The sequence below is a fragment of the Miniopterus natalensis genome, chromosome 11 (genome assembly GCF_054644295.1).
Source record: "Miniopterus natalensis isolate mMinNat1 chromosome 11, mMinNat1.hap1, whole genome shotgun sequence".
NCBI classification, from domain to species: domain Eukaryota; kingdom Metazoa; phylum Chordata; class Mammalia; order Chiroptera; family Miniopteridae; genus Miniopterus; species Miniopterus natalensis.
In genome coordinates this window covers 77,770,344-77,796,883 of record NC_142091.1, presented here as the reverse complement: position 1 = coordinate 77,796,883, position 26,540 = coordinate 77,770,344, and the positions used below count along the sequence as shown (strand labels likewise).

At 61.9% G+C, this 26,540-nt stretch overlaps 3 protein-coding genes across 4 annotated transcripts; 1 reads left to right on the top strand and 2 right to left on the bottom strand.

Annotated features, from left to right (window-relative positions):
• The first annotated feature begins 6,807 nt into the window (after positions 1-6,807).
• On the top strand, positions 6,808-13,449 carry TALDO1 (transaldolase 1). The gene is made up of 8 exons (XM_087822097.1): positions 6,808-6,916; positions 9,535-9,658; positions 10,759-10,866; positions 11,066-11,197; positions 12,283-12,458; positions 12,549-12,746; positions 12,958-13,103; positions 13,264-13,449. Exons 1-8 carry the CDS (start codon positions 6,820-6,822, stop codon positions 13,294-13,296), a joined length of 1,014 nt encoding a protein of 337 aa, XP_087678223.1. The 5' UTR covers positions 6,808-6,819; the 3' UTR covers positions 13,297-13,449.
• A 137-nt stretch (positions 13,450-13,586) lies between these two features.
• On the bottom strand, positions 13,587-20,880 carry GATD1 (glutamine amidotransferase class 1 domain containing 1). Of its 2 annotated transcripts, XM_087822098.1 has the most exons (8): positions 20,817-20,880; positions 19,613-19,689; positions 18,988-19,093; positions 18,561-18,668; positions 17,413-17,504; positions 16,598-16,691; positions 16,265-16,376; positions 13,587-16,140 (listed from the first exon to the last, which is right to left on the bottom strand). In XM_087822098.1, exons 1-8 carry the CDS (start codon positions 20,878-20,880, stop codon positions 16,134-16,136), a joined length of 660 nt encoding a protein of 219 aa, XP_087678224.1. In that variant the 3' UTR covers positions 13,587-16,133. The 2 variants fall into 2 exon arrangements, with proteins under 2 accessions (XP_087678224.1, XP_087678225.1); XM_087822099.1 differs by lacking the exon at positions 13,587-16,140 and having other exon boundaries at positions 16,261-16,376.
• A 2,835-nt stretch (positions 20,881-23,715) lies between these two features.
• CEND1 (cell cycle exit and neuronal differentiation 1) lies at positions 23,716-25,205 on the bottom strand. The gene has a single exon (XM_016219625.2). The coding sequence runs from the start codon at positions 25,174-25,176 to the stop codon at positions 24,730-24,732; it is 447 nt and encodes a 148-aa protein (XP_016075111.2). The 5' UTR covers positions 25,177-25,205; the 3' UTR covers positions 23,716-24,729.
• Between the last annotated feature and the right edge of the window lie 1,335 nt (positions 25,206-26,540).

The following is a 26,540-nucleotide window of genomic DNA, read 5'->3' as shown; positions in this document are numbered from 1 at the left end:
CCGGGGGCGCCCCAGCACCTGTCTGGTTCCCGCGCGTCTTGACCTGCGTGGTCCCAAAGGAGCCAGTGGACCAACCCTGGGTCAGGGTGTCCAAAGCTCCCAGTCTTGGGGCCTCTGCCTGATGGGCAAGGTGACCGCAGGGAACTCGGATGCGAAGGGCAGGTTGGGCCTGGCAGGGCTGAGCTGGGAGGGCTGTCCCTTGGCTGGTGGATCATCAAGACAGGACCAGTCCCCAGGTCTGGACAGGCCACACTGGACCAAGTCTGTCCAGCAGGGCTCGGTCAAGGGGAGCTGGGGCTGTCTGGTGCCATCTGGAACTTGACCACCACAGCCCCATCTCCCCAGGAAAGAAAGGAGCCCCCCCCCACCTCCAGGCCAGAAAATAAGTTCTGCCCTTCCTGGCCTGGGCAGGACCCTGCGGACAGGGAGATGGGCCCCCAGAGGAGAAGGGGAGGGTGGGGCAGTGTTCCTCCCCCTGGAAACCCACAGAGCCCACTAGTCCAGAACCACCAGCGGTTACAGGTGCCCCAAGCAGACCACCCCACCCGCCCTCCTAGGCTGAGCTCCTCCCTCAGAGCGGGGATGGACAGCCCTGGCTCCACCTGCTCCCAGCGGGGCCTCTGCTGCCCCGGGATGCCCAAACTAGAACGGGAGGCTGGGGGCACGGCCCCCGTCCAGCCTCCCACCCAGCTGTACGCAGCAGGGCTCCCCGTCACCAGCGTGGTCTGGGCTTTGGGGACACTGCCTCTGGCCTGGGTTGCTCAGCTCTCCCGAGCCTTAGAACCTGCACCTGCCTCCCGGGCTCAGGTGCAGTTTGGCCTGATTCGCGTTCCCAGCCACCCACCTCCCTGCCTCCCAGTGTGGACCGGTCAGCAGAGAAGAGGGAAGGTCTGGCGGGGCCAGCCCCAGGGGGGGCGGGGCTGCAGGGGGGCTGACCCTGGGCAGATGGGGGTCCGCACCCCGGGTGAGGGTGGAGCTGCCCATCCAGTACCCACTCGGTGCCTAGCTGTGCTCAGCAAATGTCCCGGGAACAAGGCCCGTCTCTGTCTCGGGGACAGGCGTGTCTTTGTGGCCCCCACCGGCCTGGCTCTAATGCCGCCCCTCCCCTCCCCACAGCGGCCCTGGCCCCCCGCCCACCCCGGCTGGCCCAGAGGCAACAGGGGCTGCCCACGCTGTTCAGCAAGACCTTTCCTTTTCTTCTTTTTAAAAACATTTTTCAGCCCGGCCGGGCGTGGCTCAGCGGTTGAGCGTCGACCTAGGATCCAGGCGATCGGGGTTCGATTCCCGGTCAGGGCACAGGCCCGGGTTGTGGGCTCGATCAATGACTCTCATCATGGATGTTTCTCTCTCTCTCTCCCCCTCTCCTTTCCTCTCTCTGAAATCAATAAAGATATATTTTAGAAAAACACACAGAAAACATTTTTCAGCCCAGCCAGCATGGCTCAGCAGTTGAGGGTCGAGTTTTGATTCCCGGTCAGAGCACAGGCCGGGGTTCGGGGGCGCGCAGGAGGCAGCCAATCAATGACTCTCATCATTGATGTTTCTCTCTTTCTCTCCCTTCCTCTCTCCGAAATCAATAAAAACATATTTTTAAAAAAGAGAGAAACATGCTCGTTATGTGTGGAATGCTGCGTCTCCAAAATGCCACCAGTGACTTGCTGCTCAAGCTACGTGGGCTCACCTCCCTTGAGGGTCTTAGAGGGGCCCGAGGGGTGGGCAGGCAAGGCTGGGTGTGCAGGGCTTTGGGGTCTGGACTCAGCAGGTCTTTGGGAGGCTGGAGTAGAGCTGGGCCAATTCCAGACAATTTGCTCAGGCTGGTGGGCACCTCAGGGTCGGAAGTGAGTTGAGTCACTGGGCCGGTTGAGCTCTCTACCCACAGGCCTTGGGCCACTTTGAGGACGGTCCGGAAACCAGAGGGCATTGGCAACCCTTCTTCCTGGAGTGTTTCCTGGTCCGTGGTCAGCGGCCCGCTGTGGCGTAGGTGGCTTTGTGCAATGGCCTGTCACCATTCTTGTAAAAGGAATGAGTGAATGTGTTTAAATGTTTGCTTTTGCACCCGGCTGGTGTGGCCCAGTGGTGGAGCGTCAACCTAGGACCCAGGAGGAGGTGACGGGTTCAATTCCCGGTCAGGGCACAGGCCTGGGTCGCAGGCTCGATCCCCAATGGGGGCATGCAGGAGGCAATGACTCTCTCATCATTGCTGTTTGTCTCCCCCTCTCTCTGAAATCTATAAAACATATTTTATAAGCAATGTCAAATATTAGGAACAACATACATTCTACAAGAACTCGTGCACACGAAAGCCTTTGAGGAGTCATTTAGGTGCAGGGAAAGGATCCCAAAGGGGGTGAATAGCTAAGTCAGGAAGGGGAGAGAAGGAAAAGGGTCAGGACAGGTCTGTAAACAACCAAACACTCACCCTCCAACCTACAAAACCGAGCTCTGGGACTCCTGCCGACTCCCCAAAAGCACCTGCTGCTCCAAATTTGGGATTTATCCTTCCGACGAGCCCATTCACGTTTTACAACCTGTGTGTTTCTCCCCAGGTGCTACTCCCAGCTGCCATGTGTGTCTCTAAACAGGACATTTTATTTCTTTATTTATGTTTAATCCCCACCCGAGGATATTGTTTCCGTTGCTTTTCAAAGAGAGTGGAAGGGGGAGAGAGAGAGAGAAACATCGATGTGAGAGAGACACATCAGTTGCTTGCCTCCCGCACGTGCCTGTCCAGGGGCTGGGGATCGAGCCCACAGCCGAGGTACCTGCCCTTGCCTGGATTCGAACACAGGACCCTTCAGTCCTTGGGCTGGTGCTCTAACCACTGGGCCACACGGGCCAGGGCTGTCCTTCCTTTCTAAGGCTGAGTGAGACTCTATTGTGTGGGCCACAACTCTGCACCGCATTTCAATGTGTGTGGGTCTCCCCCACACTGAGTAATTCTGTGACGCCAGCTGGGTTTCCTACAATCCACCTCAACTCTGACACTGTCGGCCGACCGCGAAACAGCATCGGATCCCGCAGGTTAGGGGCCTGGTACCTGATACTGCCCCCCACCCCCACCCCCAGATGCCAATCGCAAGCCCAGGTTGTGATTGTGCTTCTGACCAACCAGCTATAAATCGGAGGTTCCTGTGACCCCCTCCTCAGTTGGATTAATTTGCTAGAACAGCTCACGGAACTCGGGAAACCAGTCTACTTACTAGATGACTGATTTGTTATTATTTACTGGAAAGGACACCTCCAACCCTGGCCGGTTTGTCTCAGTGGTTAGAGCGCCGGTCAGAGGACTGAAGGGTCCCAGGTGTGATTTTGGCCAAGGACATGTACCTCAGTTGCAGGCTCGATCCCTGGCCCCCGGTTGGGGCCTGTTCGGGAGGCAGCCAACCGATGTCTCTCACTCACATTGATGTTTCTCCCTCTCTCCTTCCCTTCCACTCTCTCTGAAAAGCAATGGAAACAATACCCTAGGGTGGGCATTAAAAAATAAACAAAAAGAAAGGCCACCTCCAAACAGACTCTCTCTGGCCTGCTGGAAGGGCCCCGCCAGGTTCTGTGGACGTCGTGCCATGTGCTGCTGAACCCCAGGGAGCAGACTCTAGGATGTTCGTGTCACACCCCAGGAGGGCACCAAACCCCCCTGGGAGCTGCACGTGGTCTGGTGACCTGAATCTACAGCTGTCCACAGATGGAGGCGGCAACTTTCCCAAAATGACCAGGCCAGGCCTGTATGGCCTTTTTCTTTACTATTTTTTTTATTTTAAAACATTACAGATGTCCCTTTTTCTCCCCAGTTACCCGTTCCACCCCGTCCCATCCGCCTCCCCAGTCCCTCTCCCCACCATTGTCGTGTCCTGGGTTGTGCATCTCTGCATATTAGTTCTTTGGTTACTCTCTCCCCCTCCAGCCACCCGCCCTCCTCCCTCCCTCTGACATTCGTTGAATCTATTCTGTTCATCAGCTTATTAAGTTCTTCATATTCCACGTATAAGCGAGATCATGTGATGTTTGTCTTCCTCTGCCTGGCTTATCTCACTCAGCATAATGTTCTCCAGGTCCCTCCATGCTGTCCCAAAGGGCACGAGATCCTCCTTTACAGCTGCGTAGTGTCCATGGTGTGAATGTCCCACAGCTTTTCATCCACTCGTCTGCTGATGGGCACTTGGCTGTTTCCAGATCTTAGCTACTGTAAGCTGTGCTGCTATGAACATATATTCTTTCTGATTACTGTTTCAGGATTTTAGGATACATTCCTAGGAGTGGAATCACTGGGTCAAAAGGCAGCTCCATTTTTAATTTTTTGAGGACCCCCCCATACTGTTTTCCATAGTGGCTGCCCCAGTCTGCATTCCCACCAGCAGTGCCCCAGGGTCCCCTTTCCCCACACCCTCGCCAGCACATGGCGTTTGTTGATTTGTTGATGGAGCCACTCTGACAGGTGTGAGGTGACACCTGATTGTGGTTTTAATTTGCATCTCTGATGATTAGCGACACTGAGCATTTTCTCATGTGTCTCTTGGCCATCCGTATGTCCCCTTTGGAGAAGTGTCTATTCAGGCCCTTTGCCCATTTCTTAACTGGGTGGTTTGTCTTCCTCCTGCTGAGTGCTATGAGTTCTTTGTGTACTTTGGAAATTAGCCCCTTATCAGGTGCATCCTTGGCAAATATGTTTTCCCAGACCGTGGGGTTCCTTTGTATTTTGAGGCTGTTAATATGTCTTTACTGATTTCAGAGAGAGGAAGGGAGAGGGAGAGAAACATCAATGATGAGTCACTGATCGCCTGCCTCCTGCACGCCCCTGACTGGGGATGGAGCCTGCAACCCAGGCCTGCGCCCCGACCTGGGATTGAACCAGTGACCTTTTGGTGCCCGGGGTGACGCTCAGCCAACTGAACCACACCAGCAGGGCCTGACTGAGCCTTTAAACCCACATGGTCTGTGGGCGGAGCGCAGGCTGTGGGTGGGGTTCCCACACTGGGCCCTTGGAGACCTTTGTCCTGTGCTTGTCCGCCTGACTCAACCACCCCACCCAACACCTTCCCCAGGCCTGCTGCCCGGGCCCAGCTCCGCTCCCTGCCTCAGCTGGTGGCCTCTGTCCGGGCACCTGCCGGGGCCCAAACCCCATCACCCTTCCCACACCGGCCAGAGGAGCAGGAGGAACAGGTGGCTAAACCCACAGGCCACACCCAGGTCGGCCGAATCTCACTGGCCCTCCCCGGCCCTCCCCTGGGTGCTGGCCTCACACCCTGTCCCTCCTGCCCCCCAGTCCTCCCCTCTCAGCTCCTGGACTTGCTTCCTCAGACACCCTGAAAAAGGGGAGCGGCCAGCAGGGCCTCTGTGCCAGTCTGCCCTCCTGCCCCGTCTGTGCCCAGGTCAGCCGCTCGTCCCTGACATACTGACATCCTGGCGGGTGACAAAGGCCACCCTTGGGAGAGTGCCCTGGGCCCCAGCCCCCGTCCACCAGGGCCGGGCTGAGCCGGCCCTTCTCCTGCTGCGAGCCACAAACACTGGTCATTTCTCCCCACACCAGGGCCCTGCTCCCCTCACAGTGAACCCCCAAAGTGCGGAGAAGCCTGCGCAGTCTCACCCTCTGCCCCCCAGCTGCCCAGGGAGGCGGGCGCCGGGGTCCCACAGGCCAGCCCCAGGCCCGCGAGCCCCCCCCCCCCGGCCCCTCCCTCGGCTCCCCGCTGACCGGGGTCAGCGCCCCCCCACCCCCCCGCCCCCGGGAACGTTCTCGCCAGACGCGGACCCGGGCCCGGTGCTGCTCAGAGGGCGGGGCCCAGCACCCCGGGCGGGGGGTCCCCGTGGCTCTGGGTCCGCAGGTGACCCCGAAACCACAGGCCTGGTCTCCCGCCGCCCCGCCTTCGGGAAGTGGGAGCACGTCTGGGCCCAGGGGGCGGCCAGGCGGAGGGGAGCAGGGCGCGGGGCCCCGAGGGCGGCTCCCCCAGGGGCGGGAAGCGGGGCCCCGAGGGCGGCGGGAGACTGCGCCGGGCCGGCCGCCCGCTCTTCTCCAGGCGTCGTGCGCGCGTCTCACCCGCGACCGCGCGGGGCCGGGACCCCGACCCCGAGCCGACCCCGAGCCGACCCGACCCCGACCCGACCCCGAGCCGACCCCGACCCCGATCCGACCCGACCCCGACCCCGACCCGACCCCGACCGCGACCCCGACCCGACCCCGAGCCGACCCCGAGCCGACCCCGACCCCGAGCCGACCCCGAGCCGACCCGACCCCGACCCCGACCCGACCCCGACCCGACCCCGACCCCGACCCCGACCCGACCCCGACCCGACCCCGAGCCGACCCCGAGCCGACCCGACCCCGACCCGACCCCGACCCGACCCCGACCCCGAGCCGACCCCGACCCCGACCCCGATCCGACCCCGAGCCGACCCGACCCCGACCCGACCCCGAGCCGACCCCGACCCCGAGCCGACCCCGAGCCGACCCGACCCCGACCCCGACCCGACCCCGACCGCGACCCCGACCCGACCCCGAGCCCACCCCGAGCCGACCCCGACCGCGACCCGACCCCGACCCCGAGCCGACCCCGAGCCGACCCGACCCCGACCCGACCCCGACCCCGACCCCGACCCGACCCCGAGCCGACCCCGACCCCGAGCCCACCCCGAGCCGACCCCGACCCCGACCCCGAGCCGACCCGGATCCCTACCGGACCCCGCAGCAGGGCCGCCGGGCGGGGCGGGGCCTCCGGACGGGGCGGGGCTTCCAGGGGGCGGGGCCTCGTCCTCGGATTGGCCGGCGGCGGGGGGCGGGGCCTGCGCCCGGGGCATTGTGGGCCTCGCCGCCGCAGCCGCCGCGCCATGTCGGGCTCCCCGGTGAAGCGGCAGAGGATGGAGAGCGCGCTGGACCAGCTCAAGCGGGTCACCACCGTGGTGGCCGACACGGGCGACTTCCACGGTGCGGCGCGGGCGCGGGCGCGGGCGCGGGCGCGGGCGCGGGCGGGGCCGTGCGGTGCGCGGGCGCCGAGGGGGAGCCCCGCTGCCGAGCTCCGGGCCCCGCCGTCCGGCTGCCCCGCTCCCGGGGGGACACGGGGGGGACACGGGGGGGACACGGGGGCCCGGGGCGGCCGGGCCAGAGGGCGGGAGGGCGGCGGCCGGGAGCGGGGCGCAGAGCGCGAGCCCCGCCCGCCCCGAGGGCGCCCCCGCCGCCCGTGCGCGCCGCCCGCGGGTCGGGCCCTGAGGGCTCCGGGGCGGGGAGGGTCCGAGGCGGACCCGCAGCCGGTCCCGCGGCCGAGGCTGCACCGGGCGGTTCTGTCCAGCGAGTGCTGACCGCTGAGCAGGACGCGACTTGGGGCCGGGCCCAGAACGACCCGAACCCGCTCTGACGCCGCCTGTCGCACGCCCCGCGCCCCGCGCCCTGCCCGGGGGTGGGGGTGGGGTGAGGGTGCGGGTGGGGGTGCGGGTGGGGCAGGTGGCGGCCGCGAGACCGCCCGGGGCGGGGGCGGGGCGGGAGGCTGCGAGGCCGGAGCCGGGCGCTGACGGGGAGGCGGAGGGTCGGGGTGACGCCCCCCCTCCTGGTCCGAACCGCTCGTCGCGAGGACGGGCTCGGGGCCCGCGGTGCACCCTCAGCCCCGCCCCCGCGGGAAGAGCGGGGTTCGCGGGGGACGCCCCGCCCTTGTGCTGTCTCATGGTGACTTGAGAAACGGGCGTCGTCCGCGTTGCTGGCCGTGAGTAAGCGCGTTTGGGGAGCAGTTCGTGGCCGGCAGAGCCCTGCGGGCCGAGTAAGGCGCCCGCCCGCCCCCTGGGGGCCGGCCCGAGGCTCGCCCGGGGGGACGGCACCCCCGACGGCACCCCCGACGGCCGGGGCTTCCCAGCGGCGCCTGCCCCCCGCGGAGTCGGGGTCTCCTCCGCACCCCGCCCCGCAGACCTCGAGCCCCGCCTCTCCCGGGTCTGGGCTGCTTCCCGCCGCCGGGTCTGTTCCTCCGCCTGGGGAATGCTTGCCTCCCCCCACTTCCTCTTTTCTTTTTAGAAATATCTAAACCCAAACACTGACATTTTTTACTTTTGAATGAATATTAACTCTATAAGAATCCATTAGGTGGTACTGTATACCCATAAATGCTGGCAGGCAGTTGTGGGCCTTCGGTTTTGTGGTTATTTTACTTTTATTTTTTTAGAGAGAGAGGGAGAGAGAGAAACATCGATGAGAGAGCAACATGGATTGGCGGCCTCCTGCGCAGGCCCCCAGGGATCGAGCCCGCACCCCAGGCAAGTGCCCTGCGGGGAGCTGAGCCTCCGATTTCGGTGCTGGGGAGGACGCTAACCCCTGAGCCACACCGGCCAGACTCGTCTTTTGATGAAGTGAAGGTCCTTACCTTTGGGGGGGTTGTAGGCCTCTGCAAATATAATCAAAGCCTTGGACACTCTGCCTAGAGCAGGGCCCCTCCCAATTTTGCATTTACTTTGAGGGTCCCTGGACCTGAAGCCCATCTGTTGAATCCCAGATGGGTCTTTTAATTTTGCTAAACGTCAGCTCCATCGGGGCACAACTAGGAGGAAAGGCACTGTCCCCGGTGCCTCGGCTGAGGGTGTTTGCACCTGCACAGCACCACTCCAGAGCACTTCTTCTTAACCTGCTGCTTTGAAACAGACAGGAAGTTGCAAAACCAGCCCCTTGAGCCCCGTGAGTCCTTGGCCAGCTCCCCGCAGTGGTCACATCCTAGGTGGCTGGGGTGTGATAGCAGAACCAGGAACTTGGCGCCAGCACCATAGGGTTATGTGTTCCCCAGACAGTTAGGACACAGCTGCCCGTCTCCTGAGCGCTCCTCCCTGTTCCCGCCAGCCCCTAATCTGTCCATCTCCATAGTTTTGTCATTAAGGACTCTCTGAAAATAATAATTTGCCCTCTGGCTGCTCTGCACTCCTCTGTGCTCCTTAGACGGCCCGTCAGCAAGACCCCGGGTTAAGCCCCATGGTCTCCTGGGATTCCTAGCTTGGCTACCTAGCAAGAACTTGTGTGTTGGGTAGAGAGTGGTTTAGAGACAGAAAGCATTCTTCGATCACCGTGTCCAGCCCCTGCCGCTGGCGCCGTGTGGAAGCAGGGTGCGCACACCCTCTGCTGAACTCTGCCAGCTGCCTCCCTCCCACCCAACACTGGAAGTCAGCCTTCGCAGGGCACCTGTCTCTGGGGCACCCTCCGTCTCTGGCGCTAGGGTTTTTTAAAAATCCTCACGCGAGGATATTTTTTCCAGTGCTTTTCAAAGAGAGAGAGACACATCGTGCCATTGGCCAGAATTGAACCTGGGACCCTTCAGTCCGTGGCTGACGCTCTAACCACAGAGCCAAACCAGCTAGGGCTCCGGTGCTAGTCTTGTTGGTGATTTTATCTTTGTGCAAACAGCTGCCCCGTGGCCAGCCTTCCAGGGTGGGGAGGGACGTGTGTGGGAAGTGTGGCTGTACCTCGACTCGGAAAACACTGGACTCTGCGTGTTTAGGGCTTAGAGGGGATGGGTCACAGATTTCAGGGTGGAGGCAAGCCTCCACTTACTTTCCTGCTTTCCAAAATTACCTCTCTAGCCATCGATGAGTACAAGCCACAGGATGCCACCACCAACCCCTCCCTGATCCTGGCAGCTGCGCAGATGCCCGCCTACCAGGAGCTGGTGGAGGAGGCGATCGCCTACGGCCAGAAGCTGGGCGGGTGAGTGCTGCTGGGGACACAAGGTACAGCTGCAGGCTGCAGGCTGAGGGGCATCCGTGGGCCCAGGCGAGTCCATGCGTCTCCCTCACTGAGTTAGTTCTCAGCTGTCTTGCGCTCAAGAGACATGCCTTTTAAATGTGTTTTCATCAGCTTTGCCAAAGTGGTGTTTCCACGAAGCCAGTGTGCAGCTCGGAGCCTGTGCACAGAAGCAGTCAGGGTGCAGAGCACCTGCAGCATCTAAGCTCCCCTTCCCTGCCAGGGGCCCAGCCCTGGCAGCCACTGACCTGCTTTCTGTCATTAGATGTCTTTTTTTGTTGATGTCCTGTAACAGCTTTCTTGGAGTAAAAGTCACTGTCTTAGTTGCACAGTCCAGTTTCTTGGGGAGGTTTATGCTGTGGCATAGCCATTGCTGCCATCCAGTCCCAGGATGTTCCCTGCTGCCCCTGTGGTCAGTCCCTGCCCCCTCCTCCAGGCCACCACGCTGAGGCAGTCTTCATAAATTTGCCTTTCCTAGGTGTCATTTCACATTTTCAGCAGGGTCGTCATGCACAGCTGAGAACAGTGTCTTCAGGGAACTGTGGCCCCTGCTGGGACACTCGGGTGGTGTGTGGGCGTCTGCCCCGCCTTCCACCGTGCACCCCCCCCCCGTGTATCAGTGAGGCCTCGGTGCTCCTGGAGTTGGGGGTGCCTTCAGCACTCACAGGACCTCCGCCCTGGTCCAACTGCCTCACTGTTGACCATGACATGCTGGCCTGAGACCCTTCTGTGTGCACTTTACTCGTCTGCCCAGGCAGCTCCAAAGAGATGATTTTCTCACCTGCCCAAAGATGGAGGGATTGAGTTGGGGAAGGTGGCAGTTCTGGAAGGGGAGGTGGTGACGGCTGCACCTCGCTGTGAGCCAACGTGCTTAATGCTCTGAGCTGTGCAGTTAGAGGTGGTTCAGGTGGTCCATTTTCTGCTCTGTATACTTTACCATGATAAAAAACATTTTTAAGAAAGATGGAGTGAAAGGATCCTCACAAAGGAACAACAGAATTTGTTTCGTCGAGCCCTGTGCACTAACCTAACAAGTACTGACCCATTTTCCCCTTGAATTTCAGGTCACAAGAGGAACAGATTCAAAATGCTATTGACAAACTTTATGTGCTGTTTGGAGCAGAAATACTAAAGAAGATTCCAGGCCGTGTGTCCACAGAAGTAGATGCGAGGTAAGGGTGGGGTGGGGGCGGGGCTGCTGGGCCCGCAGTCCTGGGTGAGTGCTCCCTGCTCCCTGCGTTGCAGTCTGCTCCGGCTGGGCTCAGTGAGCCCCAGGAAGGAAGGCGATCTGGAGGTGGGGCTCTATGTTGCTCCAAGCCAGGGCACCCGCTGCTGGCTTGTCCCCTCACTGCAGCCCCCTGGCTCTTACAGGCTCTCCTTTGACAAGGACGCCATGGTGGCCCGAGCCAAGCACCTCATCGAGCTCTACAAGGCTGTCGGGGTCAGCAAGGACCGGATTCTGATAAAGTTGTCGTCCACCTGGGAAGGAATTCAGGCTGGAAAGTAAGTGTCTCCCCATTTCAGGGCGTGGGGCCCGTGGTCCAGGTGAACCAGCTGACAGCCACGTGTCCAAGGCCGGATCCCAAGGTCCTGCTCAGTGACCCTCAGAAACAAGTGACCCATGAGACCCACAGGAATGTCACCCGCCCGTCCTTATCAGGCATGCTCACACCCATGGGTTGTAAAGACAGATCATTTTATGCCAACATGCGCCCCATGTGGGAGAGCTGTGAGGACTGGAATCGGCCCTCTGTGGTCTCACCAGCAGCCCAGAGGGAACAGCTGTGTCTAGGAACCTTGTGTCTGCTCCACTCCCACCCGGTGACCACCCTCCACTCTGTTTCTGCATGTCACTTTCTGGAAGACACAATCCAGGCGGAGCCCTACAACATGTGGCCTCCTCCCTTGGCATGTTGTCAGGGCTGCCTTCCTTTCAAGGCAAATGTTCCATTGTCCACACACTGCATTTTCTGTGTCTGTGTCCCTTCACCCTGGGTGGACACGTGGCTGTCCCCACCTCTGGGGCTCTTGGGTGACGCAGTTGTGATGCTCAGGTACAAGTTTTGGTGTGGACGTTGTGTCATTTCTCATGGGCACATATCTGGGTCATCTGTTACCCACTCTGATGTGCCTTCTGCCAATGCCCAGTGTGAGTGTGGGCTCTTGACCACCCCCACATGGCCACACAATGGAGGCCCTTCTGAAACTGTCCCGTGGTGGTAATTTGTGGCAGGAGGGACCTGAGCAGAGGTTCAGCTGTCACAGCCCATGCCCCGGCCACGTGACAGGATGGCCATTGCCCTGTCAGGATTCAGCCCCAGTATGTCATGGTGGAGATGGGGCTGTTGCAGGGTGGCCTGGGAAGGGTGAGAGTGGGCAGGAGGCTGTGGCTCTAGGTGAGACAGTAGGATAGCGCTGTGGTCAGAGAGATGGCTCCATGGTGTCCAACCCCAGGCAGTCCTGTGCTGACGTGAGGGACTGGGGTCCCCAGTGCTGGTGTTGGCTGGAGACAAGCACTGTGTCTTGTCTCTGGGGACCGCTCTTGCCTCTGTTTGGAAATGTGGGTTTGATAAAAAAAATCTCCACAGGGAGCTAGAGGAGCGACACGGCATCCACTGCAACATGACGCTGCTCTTCTCCTTCGCCCAGGCTGTGGCCTGCGCCGAGGCGGGCGTGACACTCATCTCCCCCTTTGTGGGGCGCATCCTCGACTGGCATGTGGCCAACACGGACAAGAAATCCTATGAGCCTCAGGAGGACCCTGGTGAGTAGCCCTTTGAGACACGGGGCAGGTCTGGGTGGGCAGAACAGTGGGTGGTGGGTGCCCAGTAACTGCCTGGGTCATGGCCTCCAGGAGTGAAGAGTGTCACCAAGATCTACAACTACTATAAGAAGTTTGGCTACAAGACCATTGTCATGGGCGCCTCCTTCCGCAACACGGGCGAGATTAAGGCACTGGCCGGCTGTGACTTCCTCACCATCTCACCCAAGCTCCTGGGGGAGCTGCTCAAGGACAACAGCAAGCTGGTGCCTACACTCTCAGCCAAGGCTGGTAAGGCCCCAGCGCCTGCACCTAGGTCACCAGAGGTGTGGGTGATTGGGAGGGGGGGCAGCTGCAGGGCTGAGCCAGGCTGCAGGGGCCCACCTGCACCAGGAGCCATGCGGATACAAGGGCTGGGAGGGCACAAGGCAGCTCAATCTGGGCCTTGGGTGGGATCACGGGTGCGGGCAAATATGGAGGGCCCTGCCGCCTGTACCCCCAGCCCAGGCCAGTGACCTGGAGAAGATCCACCTGGACGAGAAGGCCTTCCGCTGGCTGCACAATGAGGACCAGATGGCCGTGGAGAAGCTTTCGGATGGGATCCGGAAGTTTGCTGCCGATGCCGTGAAGCTGGAGCGGATGCTGGCGGTGAGTGCCCTGGGGCAAGGTTGGAAGAGTGGGCACTTTCTGTGGGACCCTGGGTGTGCCGCCCCGAGAGATCCTAGGGCCCACTGAGGGCCTTGTCAGTGGCATGGACCTGCAGAGGGTAACCTGACACACCTTTCCTGGCCCCTCTGTCCATTTCTAGGACCGAATGTTCAGCACAGAGAATGGAAAATAGCCCAAGGCCGGGCCACAGATGAGTGTTGGCTTTGAATTTGGGTCTGATTACACATCTGGTGACTAATCATTTTTTACCGCTGGGAGCAGGGACAGATCATAGATTTCTGATTTTATGTAACTTTGCCTAATGCATTAAAGCAGTCATGTTTTCTCTGCTGTGCTTCATTTCTAGACTCCACCCCCTAGGCATCAGCTGCCCCCTCCATCCACAGCAGCCTGGGCCCAGCCTAGACAGGGCTGGGTCGACCCCCAGAAGGGCCCCAGGCGGGCAACACAGGCATCTACCCTGGCATGAGCAACACTGCCTGCCCACTGCTGGGTGGGGACCCACTTGCACTCTTCCTGTGCCCAGATCCTGTGATGGCCCCCAGACCCCTGGGCTGTGCCAGGGGTTTGGGGGTGGGGTCCTGGGCTGTGCACATGCTGCCCTGTGTGGCTACTGGGGCTGAGGCACTGGCCAGGAAGACCAGGCTCCTGTGCAGGCCAGTATCGCCACCTGGTGGGCACAGCACAGTAGCACTGGCCCATTAAACCCAGATGTCCACACCCCTGAAACCTGGAGTGGGCATGGCACAACTTTGTGAAGACACTTATGGCACCGTTTAGACTTTGCAGCACCACAGGCTGTACTGGGAGGAGCTTGGGGTGGTGACAGGTGGACTGATGAGGTGACCCCTCCCTCCTGAATGGCCAGCCTCTGTTCCTAGAACGCAGCAGGGCAGGGTGAGAGTGCAGTGCCCAGGGAGCAGGATGAGGGGCCACATGTGTCCCACCTGCCCGTTCCAAGCCTGTGTGGGCAGAAACGTGTGTCCAGACTCACCTGTTGAGACACTGTGCTGGCTACACCTGAGGGTCAGCAGGGAACCTTGTCCTCCCCACCTGGGAGGCTTTCTCTGATAATTCATCTGGCCACCTTTTCTCCAGAGCTTCCCACAGGGACACCAGGCCCCAGCCACTGGAGGTAGGCAGGGCTACATCCCCATTTACTCCAGTCAAAGCAGCAGGGTCCTGGTACTTCTGGAGTGGCCACCACCCTTTTCAAGGGCCCCAGGGACAGGCCCCACTGTGGGCTGTGCCACCTTGAGTGCCCTGGCTGGGCCTGGCCCAGCCCATCCAGGATGTTAAGAGGGCTACTGTGAAGCAAAGGGGTCCAGCTGGGTGTCCAAGAGTGGTGGGTGGGGGCTATGACCCCACCTCTGCTGGGTGCCTCCCAGCCCTAGGGACTACATATACGCCTGACAAGACAGTGTTAGTGCTCGGGGTGTGTGGCAACCAGCATCCAGCTTTAGAAGTCCCCCCCAAGGAGACACGTCCACGGCCCCGCTCCCACCACAAACAAGCCATTGGACTTTCTAGATATGCCACATAACTGGCCACACACACGGCCCTTTGGTTTTTCTCACTCAGCATGTTCTCAAGGTCTGCCTATGTGGCAGGGTGTGGCAGGACTTTGTGCTTTTATGGCCAAATGTCCACCATGTGGCAGTAATGCTGCCGGTTGACAGGATTCATTCATGGGACTGCAGTCGTGTCCACCCACTCCCGTGAACAGCGCTGCTGTGAACGTCCCTGCACTGTTGCCTGGGGTGGACGTTGGGGTCTGTTTTAAACACCCCTGGGCATGTGGGGAAATCCCAAAAGACACGGGCAGGGGAAACCAGGCTCTAAACCCACCCTTGCCTACTCCTTGGGCTTTCTCTCTCCTCCAAGCCTCCTGAGTGACCCCCAGCCCCTCACCCAGGATCGGGGACTAAACTGCAGGGAGCAGAGCCTTGACCCAGAGGCTGCCCAGGAAACAGGCTCCTAATCTGAGCATGGAGTAGCTGTGGCCAATGAGAAGCCTTTGGGAAGCCCAGGCATAAGGCTCAGTGGTTGAGTGTGGACCTATAAACCAGGAGGTCACTGGTTCGATTCCGAGTCAGGGCACAGGCCTGGGTTGCAGGCTTGATCCCCAGTAGGGGACGTGCAGGAGGCAGCTGATGAATGATTCTCTCTCATCAATGATGTTTCTATCTCCCTCGCTCTCTCTGAAATCAATAAAAACGTATTTACAAAAAAAAGCCTTCAGCAGGTGTTCTCAACTCTTTATGGGTAATACAGACACTACCCCTAAGGTGGATCTTGAGCTTCTGTGCAGCCAGCCATCACCATGTGGTGAAACCAGCAGATGGCTGATGGCCAGGCCAACATGCTTACCCGCAGGCAGGGGTTGAAACTGGGGCAAGTCTGGGGGCCCTGGAGCTGTGACCACAATAAGACGCATTCTCCTTCACCTCTGACCCAAGTCAAAAGTGCTGACAAGCTCCAGCCAGCTGGCACTCTCCACAAAGCCAACCAACACTGGAAGGGCTGGGGGACAGCAGACCAGCCTGGGCACAGCCCTCACCCCGGCCTGTCACTGCCCAGCCAGCACAATCATCCTGGCTCCCAGGGATGTTTGGCCTCTGCTCCCTGAGGTGGGTGTACAGGACAGGCAGAGGGAGACCCCCAGTGCTGGTGCAGGAAAACCAGAGGGGCCACGACTCCACCCTGGCACACCCACAGCTGATTCACTGGGTACCAGCTCTCCATGGACTGCTCAACGTGGAATCTGAGCCCCACCTGGTGGCCAGTTCAGCACCCTCAGCCTCCAACCCCGGCAAGACCTGACATCCCTCAGGGCTGACTCCTGGAGGCTTCCACACTCCCAACAGGCACGGTCAGGGTACGAAGTCACTCTCAGGAGCTGTCACAGAGGCAGGGTCCTTGGAGGCCTGAGTCCAGCTGCCTCTGGGGACACCTGGGCCGTCTGGAGGCGGGGCTTCCACTGGCAGGCTGGCTCAGTGGGGGAGCGAGTCACTTCCTGCAGGACAAGACCAGGTCAAGGCCCGGGCACCAGCACCAGCCATCACAGGAAACATGGCCCAGCAAACGGACTGACCACAAGTCAGAAGCCCGCCTAACACCCATGGCCCATGGCCCCTCACCGGCTGCCGCAGAGAAAGAGCAAGTTCTGCACAGCAGGGACGGTGGAGCTCGTGTTCTGGCCCGTGACAAGGTGGCGGTCCAGCACGACATGCACAGCGTCAGGCTCACTGGCTGCAGGAGACCCAAGAGCACAGGCTTCAGGCAGCGACACAGGCAGTCATGCCCAGACCCACCCCACCCACTCTCTTGGGGCTGTGAGCGCCAGGTGGACTGTGGTCAGCCTGCCCAGGTTTCAGAGCAGCCAGCCACCGAGGTCCACTGGGTGCTCAGCTCTAGGAGACTGTCTAGCCAATGTGGCCCCCACCCATCACCTGTAAGGCCCCCAAGCTCACCACTAAAGTTGGCGCCTGCATCCTTCACAAAGTCCTCCACAATGAGAGGCAGGTGGGCAAAGCCAGGTGCCCTGACAAGCTCATACACGGAGGGCTGTAGGGAAAGGGAGCACCACCTCGGGGTCAGGCAGGCACAAGCCCTGTGGGGCTGGGGGTGTACATCACTGCTCTATGACTTAAACCCCAGGGGAAGGCCCTTCTACTGTGGGGCTTCCAGGGGTGACCAGCCTGCAGTGGGGGGAGGGCTGTCACCCCCTCCCCCAGCATCAGGGCACATGGGTGCCCAGCACGAGCAAAGCCCTGCAGTGATGGAAAGGCCTGGAGGAGAACACAGAGCCAGCTGGCCTGTGGGGTGGGGGTCATGGCTGCCCACGCTCCTCTCCTTTCCAGTCCTCACCTGGACCTGGACCTGGGACCAGGCCAGCCGCAGCTCCCAGCCTGTGAATGCCCACCAGCCAGGCCCCTCCCTAAGTCCAGGCCCTCCACCCAGTGGAGCCCTTCCTTCCAGTCAGGCACAAAAGCAAACTGGCCCCGCACCCCGCTCTTCCCACAGCCACAGCCGGTTCAGCAAACCCAGGCTGCGAGGGTTGGGTGAGGCAGAATCTGTCCCTCACCCACAGCCTGACCAGGGCCCTCCAGAATATCAGCAGAGAGGGGAGTGAGAGAACAGCAGACAACAGACAAATGCAAGCCTGGTGCCTTCTGGACAAGTGACTCACCCCTGACAGAGGGACCGTGGACCCCCACAGGGACCCAGATGTCCCTGTGCTTCCAGGCCTGACCACTGCCTGGGACCCACTCCATGCTGCACTCACCCCGGTCAGGCTGTAGCCCTGGAACACCCAGGACCTGTCCTCGGTGGCACAGCACAGGGCGGCGACGCCGTGGCCAACAGCACAGATGGGCTCTGAAAGCAGCAGGTGAAGTAGGGCCTGAGGTCCTGGACCCAGCCTGGCCCCTCTCCCAGCACCCCCCACAGAAGAACTCCTGGAGGCCGCTGCCCCCACCTTCCCTGCCCAAAACATGGCAAGCTGCTTCACAAACAGGCTGTTTCCAGCTCAAATCTCAATTTCTGGCGCCTGAGAAACAAGTACATGAGGAGTCACGAGGGCACCGTAGGTCTACTTGCCAACCCAGGAACACTGCTCCCACTGCCCCCCTGCCCCTCTCAGAACAGCCTGTCCTGCTCCAGGCCCGGACTCGACCTCTGACAGCAAACATCTCATGGCACCACCATCACTGGATGCCACCACCATCACAGAGCGGCAGCCCACCTGGAAACGTCCCTCCTCCCAACACAGTGGGAAGGGGGCTGAGCCCTCCTTCTGTCCCCTGGCCTCCAGGGGCAGTGCCCCCGCCCTGCTGAGCGCTTGCCTTGGCTCTGGGCCTCCCACCCAGAGGCTGCCTGGCACAAGTGCGTTCCCACGGCTGAGGTGGCCAGGAACAATCATTGCCTGTCCGGTGAGGACAGGAGGCCCCGTTCTCACCGACAAAGGACACTGTGTGGAGCCTGGGTTTTTGTCTGCTGGTCCCCAATGAGCGTCCCACCCCCACCCAGCAGACATGCGCACCACAGCCCAAGCAGATCAGGGCAGCAGGCCAGGTCTCCACAGAGCGGCCTTTCTCCCAGCCCCTGCTGGCCACAGCCCCAAGCCTGGACGCCAAGCTTTCCCACCAGGAACAAAGCCAGCATCCTGCCCGCTCACTCCCAAGGGGGCCAGGCAGAGGGCCCGCAGGGGTGCCAAACAGAGGTGGGGGAAGAGTGCCCACCCTCATGTGAGACAGCTGAGTAAACTTGACTCTCATTTGTCAGGATCACTGGGCTCTCCACATCTAAAGCGATCTGCTGTTTCCAGCTCTAAGACCTGAACCCGGCACCCCACAGCAGCTGCCACCCACACTGAGCTTCCCCTCCCTATTTGTGAAGCCCCTCCCCACACACCCAGGCCCAGGGGTCACCTACTGCTCTCCAAGCGGAAGTGCTGCAGGATGCGGGCCAGGGACCCACTGCTGGCCAGGTCAACCAGGGCCCCGGGACAGCTGGGAATCAGGAGGGCGTGGTACCGGGCACCTGGGAGAGACCACGGGCCAGTCAGTCCCCTCTGCTCCTGCCACCAGACGCCAATCTTTTCACTTTCCCTACACCACATAAGGCTCCCAAAGCTCACACACCATTCCTGCCTCCCATATCTCCAAGTGCCCACCACCTCACCCCTGGGGGAGCTGGGGAACTCTGGGCCCAGGAGGCGGGACAGGAGGCAGCCATGCGCAGTCACAGCACTTGGCAGCAAGGCCTGGGAGCTCCAGGAGCAGAGTGAGAGAGCATAGTGAGGGCTACAAACCCTCCTAGAACCCCACATGCCCAAACCTCCAAGGTCTTGGGCCCTCACCATCAATGGACTCGAGCTTGGCAGGGTTGGCGTAGGCCTTGAGACGGAAGTCCTGTACCCAGCGTGCATTGCTCTCGTTCACGTCCACAAAGTCTATGGTCTTCCCCTGTCAGAGCCCCAAGGCCAAAGAGGTCAGCACAGGACATCCCCTGCTGGCTCACAGAGATGCTCAGAAACACTGATGGGGGCTGGGAACCAATGGCAGTCCCTCGGGGACAAAGGTACGCAACAGCCCAGTCCCCTCACCAGAGCTCAACACACTCCGAGCTCCATTTCAACCCCACCCGCCCTTGCTGGTCCTGTCTCCTGCTTACAAAGCAGCTAAGGACCCACCCACCTCAGGGTGACACTGGAAACGTGCAGTGATAAACACTTATCATGTCACTGCTGGACCTGAGTCCCCTGCCGTCAAGAGTTGCAAGCCCTCCTGGCAGAAGGTCTGCACCGTCCTTGCTCTCGTGTGCAGACCTTCACCCATAATGACAATGGGGTTCTGGCCCCTCAGCCTGAGCCAGATCCCTCCGGGGTCACAGCAGCCTTGGGCTCACCACTTCTCCCAGGAGCAACAGCACTCCCCGGGCCTCCCCCGAGAAAGAGAGGTGGGAGAGGGGGTGGTTGGACTTACCCCAGGGGTGGCCACCTGCAGGTTGAAGGCCGCACTGGCCAGTGTGAAGCAGTGGAGGAAGGACTGGGCTGACACACCTGCAAGAAGGACATGCAGGGTGAGCCCTGGGCAAGACAGCCCCTCCCGCCCAAGGAGGCTGCCTAGACACCTCAGGGCTTCTCCTGGTCCCAGACCCACCCTGAGGAGCAGCCCCTTCCCCACCTCACCCCACTGCCCCGCTGGCCCCTCATCTCCGACGGTGGGCTCTCTCCCCAGCCTGGTCCTAGAGGCCCTTCCAGAAGACAAATCCAAGTGTGTGGTTCCCGTACACTCAGCTCACCCTCTGACTAAACCAACAGGGACGGTTCCCCTGAGTTGGGGGGGGGACGACTGAGGCCCACTCCCAGGGAGCAAAGGTCCTGTTCATGGAGGGGGGGCTATGGTTCCAGTCACAGGAAGGCGGGTGGAGAGGGACTGTCCAGGTGGGCGGGAGACAGATGTTCAGGCCCATCTGTGCAGCTACAGAAGTTGAGCAGACCAGGCTCCAAGACCCACCCCAGGCCCCAAGCCCGGTCCTCCCCCTGCAGCGCTATGACCTTGGGCTCATCACTCCCCCCGGTGACGGGGGGAGACAGGTGAGGCCCTGGGAAGCGCTGAGGACAGTATCAGTGTCCTTACCTGCTCACTTCCACCCTGCCGGCCCTGAGTGAGCGCGCGGGCAACGCCGCACCCAGGAGCCCCACGCCGGCCTCTCCCGGCACCTCCACCGCTAGGCAGGGCGCGGGGTCCTCTGTCCCCGAGCATCTCCCGCCCCACCCGCCTGGACAGCCCCTCCCCAACGCCGCCTGGCCCCCGGTGTGCGCCAAGGGGCCGGACGCAGCGCGGGGACCGGAGAGCACGGGCCGGGCCCGCCCAGGAGGCCCATCCTCCCTCAGCCGCGGCCGCCGACCCAGGCCCGTGGGAGCCGCCGCGGCCTGGGAACGCCCGTGCCCCTCCCAGGCCCTGGACCCCGCCGTCCCTGGGGGCGGGGACCCCAGGTTCCGGGCGCTGGGAGCCACCCGGAATCCCCCCGCCCGGCAGCCGCCCGAGGACAGCTCCGCACTGCGCGTCCAGGGCAGGGCTCGGCTCCCCGGGTGGGCGGGCCTCCCGCCAGCGCGCGCTGCACGCGGCCCCTCCGCGCGGCCCCCGGCGCCCGCCGCGCCCCGCCGCGCCCGCGGAGCCTCACCCTCGGCGGCGCCGCTGGCCACGAGGAGGCAGGCGGGCCGGCTCGGCAGCCGCTCGGACGCCATGGGATCGGCGCCGGCGGTCGGATCACGGACTGCGCGTGCGCGGAGCGTGCGTGCTGGCGAGCGTGCGTGCGTGCGTGCGTGCGCGCCTGACTACGCAAACGCGGGTCACGTGCCGCGGCGGCCTGGGGGCGGGGCCGGGAGCGGCGCCGGGCGCACGCGCCGTCCTCCAGCCCCGCCCCCGCCCCGCCCGCCTCTCCTCCGTCCACGGTCCCTCCCCAGGGACGCGAACCGGGAGCCGAGACGCCTGCCCCGCGGACGAGGGTCCCTCCCTGTGGATTCAGGCATCGGACTCGCGATCCCGGAGCGCCCCCGGTGCGGCCCCAGTTTGCCCGCGGCCCCTGCGGAGCTGCAGGTGCAGGTCCTCCCGGGGGCCGCTCGGAGCCCAGCTCCTCCCCCGGGCTCGCGAAGCCGCGTCCTTTCCGCCGTCTCTGCAGCGGGACGGAGGCGGCCGCCCGGCCTGCAGCGTCCCCGCGGGGACCCAGTGCCTGCGCTCGCGGGGGGACCCTCCTGGACGCCCGGGCTCTGGCAGGGTGCCCGGCGGGTGGGCTCCCGCGTTCCTGCGTGGGCATCACCTTTGGTCTGTCTCCTGCGTGCACATGCCCCTGCCCAGGTCGGCGCGTCTGAGGGTGCCCCCGGCTCCCAGTGAGGGCGCGGTCCCACGTGGCATTCTGAGTGCTGGAGGACCTCCAGCCTCCCGGGCACCCCTGCTCCCTTCCTCGGTGATGCCCGCCTTTCCGGAGCACACCTGGGCCAAGGGATGTCCAGGTGCACCACCACCGGTCACTGGGGTGCGGGGTGCCTCTGTCTGCCCGGCCCTGGGATCAGGTGTGAGATGGGGGGGGGGGTGCTGAAGACCCCGGAGTGAGAGAGGTCTGGCCTGGTAGTCAGGGTGAGGGTCAGGAGTAATGAGTCACCTGCCACCTCTGCCCCATGGAGGAAGAGGGGTTCTGAAACCACCCCCAGCCCATGCCCATATCTGGAGGAGGGTGGGATCTAAAGGCATCGGCCAGCCCTAACCCCCAGGCATACCAAGAATGCATTCGTGCGTGGGGTCCCCAACGGCGTTGCACACTCCTGGGGGTGGGAGGGGTGCTCCAGAGGAAAACAGAAAGTGGCCCCCACACATGCACCTTCTTCATCCCTGTATATGCCTGTGTCCTGTGGAGCCCACCTGTGCCGTGGTGCATCAACATAGGCACGGGGAAACCTAAGATGCTGGTGCTTGGAACGCAAAGGCTGAGAGCGGAGGTCCCCGGGGAGTCCACCTGGAGCCCTGGTGGGAGCAGGGCTGCCCTTGGACAGCGTTCCTGGAGATGGTGCTGCCCACCTGAGCTCCCATTTCCCAGATTTCTCTGTCAGTCTGATTTGTATTTATAGTGTGCACTTTTTAGACCCTGAATCCTTTTTGTGTCTGGAATTTTGTTGACTTTAAAAGTAGCTCTGTAGTGCTCTAACCAGTTTGGGTCAGTGGTTAGAGCGTGGGCCCACAGACTGAAGGGTCCTGGGTTCGATTCCGGCCAAGGGCACATACCTCGATTGCAGGCTCAATCCCTGGCGCCAGTCTGTGGCCCTGGTCACACACAAGCGGGAGGCAACCAATTGATGTGTCTCTCTCATATCGATGTTTCTCTCTCTCTCCCCCTTCCACTCTCTGAAAAGCAATGGAAAAAATATCCTCAGGTTAGGATTAAAATAATAATAAAGTTGCAAAAAATTTGAAACAACCTCAACACCCGTCATAGGGAATCCTTAAACAGAAGGAAGCAGCATGGGGGTGGAATGTCACAGTGTCCAAAGGACCAACCAGACAAGATGACAGAGCCCAGCCTCCGCCACCTCAGCTCCCCACCAGGTGACATTCTAAAATGTCAGAAGGGTTGGTTGGTTTGTTTTTACAGTGCCAGCCACAGAATAGAGAATGGGAGAGGGGCCTGGACTGCAGGTGGTGCCTGGGAGGGGGGGGCAGCTGGAAACGAGTGGGGGTGGGCAATGTCAGGCCCCTGTGGTCAGGCTCAGGCCAGCTGGCTCAGGGTAGCAGAAGCGGGTGAGCACAGTGGTGGTCAGGAGGAGGCTGCTGCTTGGGCATGGAGTGGACCTAGGCGAGTGTGTCTGGTCTGTTTTGGACATTCACCAGGAACTTATCTGGGCCTGAGATGTGGGTGCTCTGACAGGGTATGCCGCTCTGGGAGGGCGGGTACAGGGAGGACCAGAAGGGAAAGATGTGTTCCCCAGTCACATCCTCTCAAAGAAGGCTGGGGGGAGAGGGCCAGGGTGACAAAGGCCCCACAGCAGTGTTCCTGGCACCCAGTGGGCCTTGCTCCCCCAGCCCATGCCCTGACAGCCTGTCTGCAGCTGGGGTACCAGGCAGGGGGAGTGGGCACAGGGAGCTGAGGATAGGAGGTGAAGAGAGGAGGAAATCCCCTACCTCCAGCAGCTTCCTCTGTGCCCCCCAAGGTATGGGGAGCTCACTGCAAAGAGGGGTGTAGAAAAAGGGGACCCCTGGCCGGAGAGGCCAGCCTGAGGAACAAGGCCCCCCTTCCCTACCCCATGTCCTCGTTCCGCCCTGTGCAGTGTGGCCAGCAGCCCCTGGGTGTCCGTCATGGGTCAGGGCAGCAGGAAGGCCTGGCTGTGGCTGCCTGGGGTGGGGCAGGCCCAGAGGGGCTGTGAGCAGAGCCCGCCAGGATCGAAGCAATGGAAAAAAGCATGAAGGTGGTGGGGAGGGCTGGTGAGAACCTTCTCTGGAAAGCCGGGTGGTGTGGATGTGACCCTCGACTCGCCCAGCCACGTGCAGGTGAGGACACCAGCCCAGCCTTTGGACAATAGTTTATTGTAGACTCAGCCTCCAGTCAGGCCCAGGGTTCCAGTGGCCAGCTGGCCAGGGAAGGGCTCATCAGATTCCCACAGTGCCCACCGCCACCCTCCAGAGCCTGCCCAATGTCATGGCACCATGGGCCAAGCTGGGACCAGATGCACTAGAGAGGGGGGCCGCGCAGCATGGTGTCCCTGCAGGCACAATGGGGCAGTGGACATGGGTGACAGTCACCCACCAAGTGGTTCTACTCTACCTGTGTTATTGCATTTATACGCTTGTTAGACTCAAAGGACGCCAAGTGAGGCAAGGCAGGAGGGGCCGTCTCCAGGGGCATCTTTGGGAGCCAGGCAGACACAGCTGCAGGGCAGGTCCTTGATATCCACCCCCTCCCTGCCTGGCTCTCAGCTGCCCCCAGGATGGTCTGTCTACCCAGCTAGGGCGTAGGCGACAGGCAGAGGTGGCAGGGAAGCCTCAGGTCAGTCCCAGTGCAGTGGCCCACCCAGACAGACACCCCACCCCTCCAGCTGCAAGCAAAGAGCAGAAGAGGGGAAAGTGAAACAGCCACACCCTTTAATGTCCCCACATGGCTGGGCCCAGGTCAGAGCCCATCCTGGACCCCTGTCGGCCTTGGGGCTCCCTCCTACCCTGGGGGCTCATCAGGAAGCTGCTGTCGGGAAACCCAGAGGAACACTGGGGCCCCTTGGGACAGGCTGGCACACTCAGGGTCCACCCAGTCCGTGCCCTGGCCCTGAGCCCTCTGCCCGATGTCACAGCTCCATCCCGTGCTGCTCAGTAACCCTGGAGCCTAGGCTCCTTCTGCCCGGGAGGTTGGGAGGGGGAAGAGCTGGAGGCCAGCTAAGGGGGGGTTGGCTTCCACTGCCCAGGGCCTGTCCATCTCTCCCTCTGTGTGTCTGTGGGGGTGCTTGTATATATGTTTCCTATGTATGTATGGATAGATAGCTGTGTGTGAATTCGCATGCACAAGATCCCCAAGGTCTGTACAGGGAGTGGCTGGTCCCCAACCTGGGTACCAGCCATCATTTTTTCCGGGCCAGGAAGACCACACCAAGAATCAGGGCTGCGGCTGCCACAGCCGCCCCCCCAGCCAGCAGCAGGGGGGTCAAGTTCTCGAAGGGGCAGGGACCTCGGCCCCCTGGGCCCCCACTGGGGGCCTGGTCCTCCTCAGCCCCATCTCCAGGGCCCTTGGGCTCAGGGGTTGCATTGGGGCTGCTGGGGGCTGGGGGGGATGGCTTCAGGTTGCTGTGGTTGTTGAGAAGGGCAGGGTCTGCTTTGGGGGTCTTCTTGGCAGGCGGTGGAGTGGGGGCCACCGGTGGCTCCTGCTTCTCCACTTGGGCTTCCTTCTTCCCAGGCTTGGCTGAGGGGGCTTTCCCGTCTGCAGCCGGGGGTGCTCTGACTTCAGCACCAGCCTGGGGCACCTTGGTGTCGGGCTTGGGGCTGCTGGCCGACTTCCCTCTGGACTCCATGATGACGGTGCTGGCTGGCTGTGTGGGGCGTGTGTGGACAGGCAGGTGGCTGGACCACAGCGGCTCAAGACAGCTCACCCCTGGGCATTACGTGGGCCTGGAGGGAGACACAATGAGGCCCTCCTCTCCAGCCCCCACTGCCTTGTCATAGACACACTGCTCAGTCCTCTGGACCCCCCAAAAGCCCCAGCTCAGAATCCTCCTCTTCCAGGGCCCGACCTCCACTTGTCCCCAGCCACTCCCTGAAAAACCCTCCAACCACACAGGCAGGGGCTATGGGCCCCGTATGGGCCGGGAGGAAGGGGGATGAGACCAGCCAGAGGCCACAGTTCCCTTGTCTATAAAATGATCTTGTCTGCACTCCTGCTGTGTCCATGACACTGGTCCAGGACAGGGAGGCCCTGATGGGAGTGAGAGCCCACCCAGCCCGGAGAAGGGTATGCGGTCAGGGTGGGTCTGGGCAGAATCGATCATGTATCCTTCTCAGAGAGGGACTGGGGGGGCAGGGCAGGGTGGGAACCTGGAACTGGGCTCTCTGGTGCCGGCAGGGCAGGAATAGGTCCAAGGCAACCAGGATCTGGGTGCGAAAAACCTGAGGTGTCTCCCAGGAGGCTGGAGAAGCCAGAACGGCAGTGACAGGCCATCTGCCCTGGCGCCCACCCCCAACACCAGCCTCACCTGCTCCAGCTCAAGGACAGGGTGTCCTTCCTGAGCCAGAGGCTGCACCTGCCTCCAGGGGCAGAGGAGTTCCCCAGAGTTAGCCTGGGGTGGGCACATGCCCTGTCAATCAGCCTCACCGTCTGGGCCAGGCAGAGGATGGGAGTCTGGGCTGTGGGAAAGGTCTGGTCCCATCCTTAATGCACAGGGAGAGGTGAAGGGGGTCGGGCTGGGCGCCTAGCTACCTGGGGCCTGAGTGCTCCCTCCCTGCATACCTCGAGGCCACCTGTCTGCCTCTCCGCTGGGAGGTTGAGAAACTGCCACCCCCAGGGAGAGGGGGCCATGGCAGCCCAGGTTCCTCCCGGAGGCCAGGGACACTAACCACAGGGAAGGTCGCCTGAAGGTCACAGCATGATGGGGGTGTCCCAGCTGCTGCTCCACTTTCCAGGGAGCCCCAACAGCCCCTCACCCCCTGCCGTTCTGGAGGGGCACCCAGCTGCTGGGAGTCAAGTTTGCAAAGGGCAGGTGGTCTGCTTCCCCCACCTACCCCCGGTTATTTAGCTCACACTGACGTCACCCTGCTGCCCCCCCTCCCCCTCCCTGGGGCTGCCGTGCCCGGGAGAGTGATGACCTTCAAGGCAGGGAACGGCCAGTTCGCCCCGGGACCGCCAGCGCCCCCTCCCGCCCTGGCCCCGGCCGCGGACCCC

Excerpts from the sequence above, each read along its gene's own strand:
- TALDO1 (XM_087822097.1), top strand. The coding sequence starts at position 6,820 with ATGTCGGGCTCCCCGGTGAAGCGGCAGAGGATGGAGAGCGCGCTGGAC. Across the intron at positions 6,917-9,534 it reads CGACACGGGCGACTTCCACG|CCATCGATGAGTACAAGCCA; the intron begins GTGCGGCGCGGG and ends TTACCTCTCTAG. Across the intron at positions 9,659-10,758 it reads TACGGCCAGAAGCTGGGCGG|GTCACAAGAGGAACAGATTC; the intron begins GTGAGTGCTGCT and ends CTTGAATTTCAG.
- GATD1 (XM_087822098.1), bottom strand. The coding sequence starts at position 20,880 with ATGGCGTCCGAGCGGCTGCCGAGCCGGCCCGCCTGCCTCCTCGTGGCC. Across the intron at positions 19,690-20,816 it reads GGCCAGCGGCGCCGCCGAGG|GTGTGTCAGCCCAGTCCTTC; the intron begins GTGAGGCTCCGC and ends TCCTTCTTGCAG. Across the intron at positions 18,669-18,987 it reads CAAGCTCGAGTCCATTGATG|GTGCCCGGTACCACGCCCTC; the intron begins GTGAGGGCCCAA and ends GGTCTCTCCCAG.
- CEND1 (XM_016219625.2), bottom strand. The coding sequence starts at position 25,176 with ATGGAGTCCAGAGGGAAGTCGGCCAGCAGCCCCAAGCCCGACACCAAG.